Source organism: Citrus sinensis, chromosome 5 (genome assembly GCF_022201045.2).
Source record: "Citrus sinensis cultivar Valencia sweet orange chromosome 5, DVS_A1.0, whole genome shotgun sequence".
NCBI lineage: Eukaryota > Viridiplantae > Streptophyta > Magnoliopsida > Sapindales > Rutaceae > Citrus > Citrus sinensis.
In genome coordinates this window covers 30886357-30895661 of record NC_068560.1, presented here as the reverse complement: position 1 = coordinate 30895661, position 9305 = coordinate 30886357, and the positions used below count along the sequence as shown (strand labels likewise).

The 9305-nt window shown below is 37.3% G+C and overlaps 2 protein-coding genes and 1 long non-coding RNA gene across 3 annotated transcripts; 2 read left to right on the top strand and 1 right to left on the bottom strand.

Annotated features, from left to right (window-relative positions):
* The first annotated feature begins 505 nt into the window (after positions 1-505).
* LOC127902560 (uncharacterized) lies at positions 506-4641 on the top strand. The gene is made up of 2 exons (XR_008054952.1): positions 506-635; positions 3172-4641. It is a non-coding gene; the product is annotated as an uncharacterized LOC127902560 (long non-coding RNA).
* On the top strand, positions 635-3005 carry LOC102629926 (pentatricopeptide repeat-containing protein At1g09900). Its single transcript, XM_006472342.4, has one exon. The coding sequence runs from the start codon at positions 773-775 to the stop codon at positions 2630-2632; it is 1860 nt and encodes a 619-aa protein (XP_006472405.2). The 5' UTR covers positions 635-772; the 3' UTR covers positions 2633-3005.
* A 167-nt stretch (positions 4642-4808) lies between the features above and the next one.
* LOC102614616 (oligopeptide transporter 2-like) lies at positions 4809-8915 on the bottom strand. The gene is made up of 6 exons (XM_006472930.3): positions 8102-8915; positions 7877-7974; positions 6520-7083; positions 6184-6436; positions 5804-5986; positions 4809-5661 (listed from the first exon to the last, which is right to left on the bottom strand). Exons 1-6 carry the CDS (start codon positions 8615-8617, stop codon positions 5047-5049), a joined length of 2229 nt encoding a protein of 742 aa, XP_006472993.2. The 5' UTR covers positions 8618-8915; the 3' UTR covers positions 4809-5046.
* Positions 8916-9305: the final 390 nt, after the last annotated feature.

Here is a 9305-nt window from a genome sequence, read left to right as displayed (position 1 = left end):
ATTATCATTTAAAACAAGCTCCAAGAGAAGATATTCATTTCATTCACCACCATAAGCACCCATCCAACACAATGCCTATAATAATAATTAAGATTAATATTTTTAAATACTAATTCGAAGAAAAATGCCTTTAGTTTTCTTTAGATTATGACTTTAGAATAGGATATAGGCCATATACACACATACACAACTTTGAGCCTTTAGCTATTTGGTAATTTAATTAATGACATTATTTTCTTTATACATTTTTATATTAAAATTAAATTAAAAATATTTGAAAAAAATATTGCGGGTTTGGTGGATATCCATGCGGGTATCCACCAGATATAAGGTTAATACCAAACCCACCCGCATCCATGTGCGGGTTTTAATTTATAATACTAAACCCGCCCGCAACGGGTAAAATTACCCGCAACGGGCGGGTTTTGGCGGGTGGGTTTGGGCGGGTTTGCGGGTTTGCGGGTACAATTGCCATCCCTAAATTCACTTCATAGAATGCTCGGCCTCGACCGCACAGGAGCAATAGTTATTGAACAAGAGAAAACACAAACAGGATAAGAAACAAGGCCTTGGCGGCAGTGGCACTCTTCTCCCTGTAGCTTCTCTATCTTCCACTTCTTAACAAGAGTCTCATAGTAAGCATAACTCTCTATATTCCTTTATTTAGCCTCTTTGATAAATTATCGTTGTTCTGTTACAAAACCCTCTCTAAAACACTTTTGTTGTGGAAGCATGAATTTTTTATCATTAATATACGTTTGAAGCTGAAAATATGGATATTATAGTACCAGCAAATCATGCCCATGAAGGGTTTTGCTCATTTCAACATTTCACTCGAGAAAGCTGTAGAAATACTGGTCCTTTCAGTGTTGGGGCTGGGGATATAGCTAGGGCTAGGGCTATTAGGAAAGTTCATGTGGGCTGCAAAGTTTCTTTTTCTGTTCAATCTGCCGACAGTGTAGATTTTAAAAAGCATAAAGGGTTCCAAAAGCAAAGGCAGAACCGGGTTTTTGCCATTTCCAAAGTTGAAACACTTAGTTTTAATGGTAAAATGAAGCATGGTGAGGCATTTGTACAAGGACATTTGAACAATGGTCATATTTCTTCGGGCATGGAGAATTCTTCACTAAATTTTGAGGATTTTGAGAGTAATAATCATCTTCGTCGATTGGTTAGAAATGGGGAGCTTGAAGAGGGGTTTAAGTTTCTTGAGAGTATGGTTTATCATGGTGATATTCCTGATATAATCCCTTGCACAAGTTTAATTCGTGGTTTTTGTAAGGTTGGTAAAACTAGGAAGGCCACAAGAGTTATGGAGATTGTAGAAGATTCTGGAGCAGTTCCTGATGTTATAACTTACAATGTTTTGATTAGTGGGTATTGCAGACTGGGGGAGATTGATAATGCTTTACAGGTTTTGGAGCGAATGAGTGTTGCACCTGATGTTGTTACATATAACACTATTTTGCGAACTTTGTGTGACAGTGGGAAATTAAATCTTGCCATGGAAGTTCTTCACAAACAATTGGAAAAGGAGTGTTATCCGGATGTAATTACATACACCATATTGATTGAAGCAACTTGCAAAGAAAGCGGGGTTGGTCAGGCAATGAAGCTCTTAGATGAGATGAGGAACAAAGGATGTATTCCCGATGTGGTTACTTATAATGTTCTTGTCAATGGAATTTGTAAGGAAGGAAGGTTGGACGAAGCAATCAAGTTCTTAAATGACATGCCATCCTATGGATGCCAACCGAATGTGATAACACATAATATTATTTTGCGTAGCATGTGTAGCACTGGGAGGTGGATGGATGCTGAGAGACTATTAGCTGAAATGGTTCTCAAAGGTTGCTCCCCAAGTGTTGTCACTTTCAACATCTTGATTAATTTCTTGTGTCGAAAGGGTTTATTGGGTCGAGCAATCGACATTCTGGAAAAAATGCCTAAGCATGGGTGTACTCCCAATTCCTTAAGTTACAACCCAGTGCTTCATGGTTTCTGCAAGGAGAAGAAAATGGACAGAGCAATTGAGTATTTGGAGATTATGGTCTCCAGGGGTTGTTACCCTGATATTGTAACCTACAATACTCTGCTCACTGCATTATGCAAAGATGGGAAGGTTGATGTAGCAGTTGAGATACTTAATCAGCTCAGTAACAAACATTGTTCTCCAGTTTTGATCACTTACAATACTGTGATTGATGGCCTCTCAAAGGTGGGGAAGACGGAGCAAGCGATGAAGCTTTTGGAGGAGATGCGCACAAAAGGTCTTAAGCCTGATACCATTACCTACTCTTCACTTGTTGGTGGACTAAGTAGAGAAGGCAAGGTTGATGAAGCAATTAAGCTTTTCCATGACTTGGAAAGATTGGGTGTCCGGCCTAATGTTATCACCTACAATTCTATCATCTTAGGACTTTGTAAGGCTCGGCAGACCTATCGTGCTATTGACATCTTGGCAGATATGGTAACGAGGGGTTGTAAACCCACTGAAGCTACATACACCATTCTCATTGAAGGCATAGCTTATGAAGGTTTAGCTAAGGAGGCTCTTGATCTATTAAATCAGTTGTGCTCCAGAGGAGTTGTGAAGAAAAGCTCAGCAGAACAGGTGGCAGTCAAAATGTAGCCTGTTGGTCCATTCCATTTTCTGTTCTGTGGTGATTGGTAACTGGTAATTTGTGTCCTTGAATTTCTTCAGCTTTAAGTGCTGGCAAATTACGTCCGTAAGAGCTTATAAATTTCCTCATATTAGCTTCTTCTTCGTAAAGAGTGAAATTCAAGGTCAATTTTGGTAGACAGTCCATGTAGACTTTTCCTCTTCTTTTTGTCAAATTTTTGTATTTTACTTTCTACCTCACTTGACCACTCAAATGCTGTCTTGTCTATCCTTATTTAAGCTTTCACACTTTGAATCGGCATTGCTCTGCAAGCTTTAAGTAGTTTGTTCATGTCCTAAAACGCTCTTTGTGGAAATAATTTGTTGCCTCTTGCTGCTGTCATTTTCATTACTGATAAAAATCAAATATGCTATATATACTAAACCAATGTAGATGCTGTTGTTATACGGAGCCTCTGACTTGAGCCAGTCACAAAGCAATAAGTTTAGTTCTGTTGTGGCATGATTTCTTCTTATGTTTATTTATCTGCATTGAAAACCAAGTGTAGGATGAATTAATAGGTGTCATCCAAATGGATGATCAAAGATGGAAATGTAGGTCTATGCGAATGAATGAGCTTGGAATGATAAGCACGTTTACACAATTGCACAGTTTCTGAATGGCATCAATACTGCAGTCCATGGATATTCTTTCTGTAAGCTTCCAGTAATTCTATAGCATCAAACGCACATGCTCCTTTATTTGCTTGAACCTGGGAATATCTGAAGGGAGAAATGTAAAAACAGTGTTGCAGTATCACTATTTGCTCGGGGACGGCTTCGATGGAATGACATTAGTTAACAAACTCTAGCTGACTTGGATATGTATATGTATTTTTTGGCATTTTGTTTCATAATGGCCTTGACGTCCAGTGGTGTTACAGGTTTTTCAATCTTTTCTTTTCATCTTCATATGTGAAAATTTTAAAGAATCTTATCTTTGTACAATGAGAAGCCCTTTGGGAGTTTAAGAATTGCATCCCAAGTTAAAATCAGTATCTTTAATATGTTTTGTCTAGCAACTGATAGTTTAGTAGTAAAAATTCGGTATCTATCATTTTAAGCTTTTGGTTTTCTGTTGTTTTCTCAAAGTAAAGATTAAAGATGAAGCCGACCTCTTATATTTAAAGCCAACATGAGTTAATATATTCGCACTGAGCTAGCTCAGCTTGCTGACATTTTTTATAAATCCAGTTTCCTTTTGGATATAACAGCTGCATGTATATTTTGTCCTCTACAGAGACACTTGTATTATTCGACGTGTGTCCACTGCGGAATGGTGCAAATGATATTTACTACATTTATCATGCATTGTAATTGTACAGGCGGAGATTCGCTCTGTGGCAAGCAAATGACAAATTATATCTTCACTCATCTTCCGTTTCTCCTTGAAAACAAAATGGGACTTGTTATTCCATATCGACTTATAAATGCCATCTTCTCTCTACCACACATTCAAAATCCACAACAAAAGGAGAGAAGAGGCATACCCCAACAAGTTGGCAAAATGAATAGTTGTTCTCATCTTAAACTCAAAGCAATGATGGAGAGAACTTCTTCTTCTCCTAAGAATACAGATGATGAAGCAACAGGGCTGCTATCATGCTGGGGTCGGCTCAAGCTAAAGCTTCCATGGAGGAAGCCGAGAATTTGGAGAGATACAAGAAGGCGTGCACAGCAGCGAAGTGTTTGTTTTAATATAGAAGCAGCTTTCAGGGCCAAGAATCCAAAACCAGCGGGTGGGTTTAAGTATGATCCTTTGAGCTATGCTCAGAACTTCGATGATGGCTGTTGGGATGAGGGTGATGTTGATTCTCTGTCTCGTGGCTTCTCTTCTAGATATGCTGCTCCATCTTCATCAACTTCGAAATCTCTTTTATGATGTTCTCTTACTCTTTTGGTGCGTCTCTTCTAAAAGTTGTAATATACATTTTCGATATATCTTCCAATATATATGTAAATATAAAACTATACACACACACATGTTTAAAAAGTTTTGCATTTTACTTGTGAATTTTTCTTCAACAACTTGAAATGTTTTTCATTCAAGCTTGCATATTTCTTTCCTTCAACCTGTATTAACTATCTTGTATTTTCTTCAACTGTAGTAGATTTAACTTTTAAGAAGTATGAATCTTGTTGTGGAGTTCCGCAATATATACAGAACGTCATCTAGGAACTGAAAAAATAACCATAGATGATTAATTGTATAACAATCGTGATTAATCACAGACATCCACATGACTTAAAAGTTTAAAAGAATGGACTTGAGAGCTAAAGAAGCCTGATGATTTACGAATACTTTTTTTTTTAATTTCTCTAATGATGCCTCATGAAGCTAATAACACCAGCTAAAGTAGCTTAATCTTGTAGCGGAAGGACATTTAATAAACAGGACACCCTTCAACAACTACACCTTTGGTAGTTGGGCAGGAAGCCAGATCACAATGTTCACCAGCTGAGCCCCACCAGTCTATGCTTCTGTTCTCCATGGTAAGGGTGAAGTACAAAAGAACTCCCATGAAAGCCAATCCAGCATCTAAGGCTGCTGATACAACATAATTGTATCTTTGCCACCACCCCTTTCGATACTTGAATATGAAGTAATTGAATATTGTCCCAACCACAATCCAGCAATTGAAGTTCACAGTCGTAGCTGGTGGCATTTGGGCTGTTGCTCCCAAAAGTACTGGAAGATTAATCAATGTAATCCATTTATGCTTGGGAAATGCTTTGTGCAGCAGCCACACCACGAAAGGTCCCAATGTTCCTAAAAGGAAGAACCAGTTGAGAGCTGAGTAGATTCCCATTCTTCCGAAGATACGTTTTGGTCCAATTAAACCCCAGATGACAGATGCATCATAGAATACGCGGTCACCAGGACATGTCCAAGGACTATTGGGAGGGAGGAGTTGATCTTGACATATGTTCTCTACGGTTGTTAGCAGCCACCAAGCCACCCCTAGATTGACTGTTCCGGCAATTATAGTCCCTATGAACTTTATGAACAACAAAAAGCCAGAAGGAGTTTAGACATCATACATTCCAATTGAAAACATAACCGTATCGAGAAACTAATTACTGTCACGAGTACCTTTTTTTGCATATTGTACTGAAATATCTGATTAAATTAGTACAAACCTGAACGACGAACATGGCTCTTGTTGGAATCTTCATGTAATGGCCAAGCTTGAAATCACTGAGGAAAGAAACTGCCTGGCTCATGCTGATGTACCCATATGTCTTGAAGCAGACATTAGCTATTGGCCTACCTGGATATATAACACCCATGATGTACTCTGTGATAATGTTTAATCCCGGCGTCTGCAGCAAAAGTAACAAATAATGAATTAACAAAAATGACCCCAAAAAAAAAGTTAGTATTAATCTAAACCTCTTTTTTATTCGACTATACAATGCAAATATACAAGAAGATAGCTTTTGATTAATCAATTATCATGCTGAACAGAGTTTTAAGCTAAGGGCAAAAGTTCGCACAAGCCAAAATTCAATGCTTTCACCTGATTGGTTGTGGCAGTTATGATGCTGATTGGAAGGGTAAAAATTAATGCAAGGGCTGCTGCAAAGAGGAGTCCCCACCATGGCATTTGGACCTCATCTTTCATGAAAATGCATAGCACAAGAGAGAGTATCAGCGATCCAACAAGCATTAAATAAAACCACCAATTTGGTATGTCCTTATACTTCTTCATCAACCTAGTGTGGATATCTTGCTTTCCCCTTGTAGAGGCTCGGATTTGTTCATATATCTCCCTGTTAGAACAACCATTCATGTAATATAACAATTGCTCCGATGTAATCTAAAGCACTCAATTCTAGTCTCTGTGATTACTTACCTTCCATTAAACAAGGCCACATGCGTGAGAGTAGATATAATGGCAGCGAAGCCAATGCCATATGTAACGGCAAAGAATGTGCTTAGGTGCATGGGGCCCTGCCGCTCATACATTGGAATGTCTAGTTCAAAATTTTCATTGACAATGGCTGATATGTTATATATCTGTCCTTTTGAATTGAATAAGTGTGAAGAGAAGATCGGGAACGTTTTGGCATCATAGAGATTGAAACCCCAGTAAGCTATTGGTGTCAAAACGTACATCACAATGATATAGCCAACAAAAACATTGACAATTGCAAAGAATGGAGTAATAAGAGGGCTGCCAAGATAAGAGGCAATGACTGACCAGTCAAGGGCAAAGGCACCAAGACCGAGTCCTTTCATGCCTGAGCCTAGCTGGTGGGCTGTTATCGAACTTGGAAATGCCCAGCAGACCCAAGAAACTGTAGTCAAAGTGGGGAAAAGGTAACCTGGAAATATATACCAGGAGAAGCTGCATACAAGTACAATCAAGAAAAATTTCCCCCGTGACATGCGATTGTTGTCTTTCTCATGCAGAGCCCTGTTCAATTGTAAAATAAAATCAACATGGGACTTTTCATTAAATTCTTCTTTCAATTTCTACAATAAGAATACAATTATGTATACAGGTTCATAGTTCTATGTCGAAAGTAGAGTATGTTATTATTTGTTTGGTGCCTTTGAAAGTGCATTAGACGTTAGCGACAGCATTTTTAAATAATTAAATGTGTGTTTTTTTAAAAAAATTCGTATAAAGTAAGTTCGAAAACAACAAAAACGATTTATAATTTTTCTTTTGAAAAAAAATGCTTAAAACTATTTTAAAAAGGAATTTATATTTACTTTGTAGAAAATTCTTGGATTAGAAAAAATATAACAACTCCAAACATACTACTAATTATAAATTACCTGCTTCTAATTTGGAGCTAATTATTAAAGAAGAACTTACGAAAATCGTCTTAACCCTTGAAATCAATGCAATCATAAATATCCTCAACCGCTCACATGTGACAAAACTTGGTTTAAAATGATCTGGCAAAGATTTGTACCTAAATAATAAATATATTGAGAAAAAAGACACTGTAGTCTTAACTGTAGCTAAAATGAAAATATTTCTTAATAAAGGAATTATTTATTTAAAGGGCAATATTTTGAGATCCATCATTATTGTTATTATTAGCCATCAACTGGCTAGCTTTCACATTTTCTACCATTCAATGTTGTGCAGGTAGCCGCAAGTCTAGTCTATCGCTTAATCCATGCAACTAAATAAAACACTACGTTTTGCACTAAAAATTTACTTTCTTTTTTTGAAAAAAAAGAGCAATAATTACCTGAAAAGAGAAACCTGAACCAGACTACTGGGCCACCACATCTCCGCCGGGTCAACGACGAACTTCCTCAGTATTCCGGCCCAACCGTACCCCAGAACCTACTCACAAGAGATTAGTCATTTAAATGTATCATTTAATTAACTTTTCACTTTTTAGGGAAAAAAATGAGTACATAATTACGTCTAAATTTTAACAACATTAAAAAGAAAAAGTTGAATAAATAACCTGAGTGGTAATGACAAGAATCCACGCAGCCAAGAAACTGATATTACGTCGATAAAAGGCCTTTATAATGTCCACTATACTGATAGCGTAAGCGGCTCCACTGCCGAACCCAGCCCCAGCATTGGCGAAGATCGAGATGAGCACGTGCTCTTTCACGTTAAACGGCCCCGGATTTAACGAAAACTCCTTCTCTCCGAATCCAGGGACTCTGAACTTCTTTTCCGGAAGCAGCCTCGCCATGAACCGTCCGATGGGGAGAGTTGCCACCTGTACGGAGATCATGGTGACGAGCAGAGGCTCCGTACGGTAGGCGAAGAACGTGTTGAGGAAAGAGAGGAGGACGCACGAGATTACGCCTAAGAACCACATACGGAATGTGTATACGGGCAGCGTCGGGTCGTCTTCGTTTGACACCGTTAGACGGACTTCTTCGATCGGAGAAACGTCGTCGTTTTCGTCGTCCAGTTCGTGATCTTTGCGTTTCGACGGCGGCGCTTCTGCATCGCGAAAGTCCATCGTGAATGAGCCTGTGAGAGTCAGTTAGCTAGCTCTGCCGTTTTGGCGTGAATTGATTATGATTTATGAATCCGTAGTAGTTCGTGAAGAGCAAAAATAGGGTATTTTGTTACGTAATACGTGGAGAACTAAACTTTAATTACAATTGAATTTCTGATAATGTGAATTATATGAAAAAGAGGATGTGTATATATATATATGATTTTGTCTTGTTAGTTTACACATCCTCTTTTTCATATAATTATATATAGAGATTTTTCTAAGTTATATTTCATGTACTTTAATAAATCTAAGGTGGCGTTTTTTTTTTTTTTTTGAAATCTGAATAGACCTGAATTAGTCTGAATTCTGAATAGATCTGACTATCTGAATCTGAATAATATGTTTGTTTTTTTGTCTGAATCTCAGAAAATAAGTATTAAGTTGTTTGTTTTTTTCAACTTAAAAAGTTGAAAATATGTACTTTTTCATTTGTATCCTTATTAAATTTAAATGTCAAATAAATAATATATTAAATACCATAATATTTTAACATTTATAAGTAAAACTATATTCAAGTGAATACATAATTATTTTAGAATTTTAATATATAAAATACCATAAATTTCAAATTTTATCGTATATAATATAAGAAAGAAAAAACATGGATATTTTTATGTGGGGTAAATGTCTATGGGTGAGTTTTGGG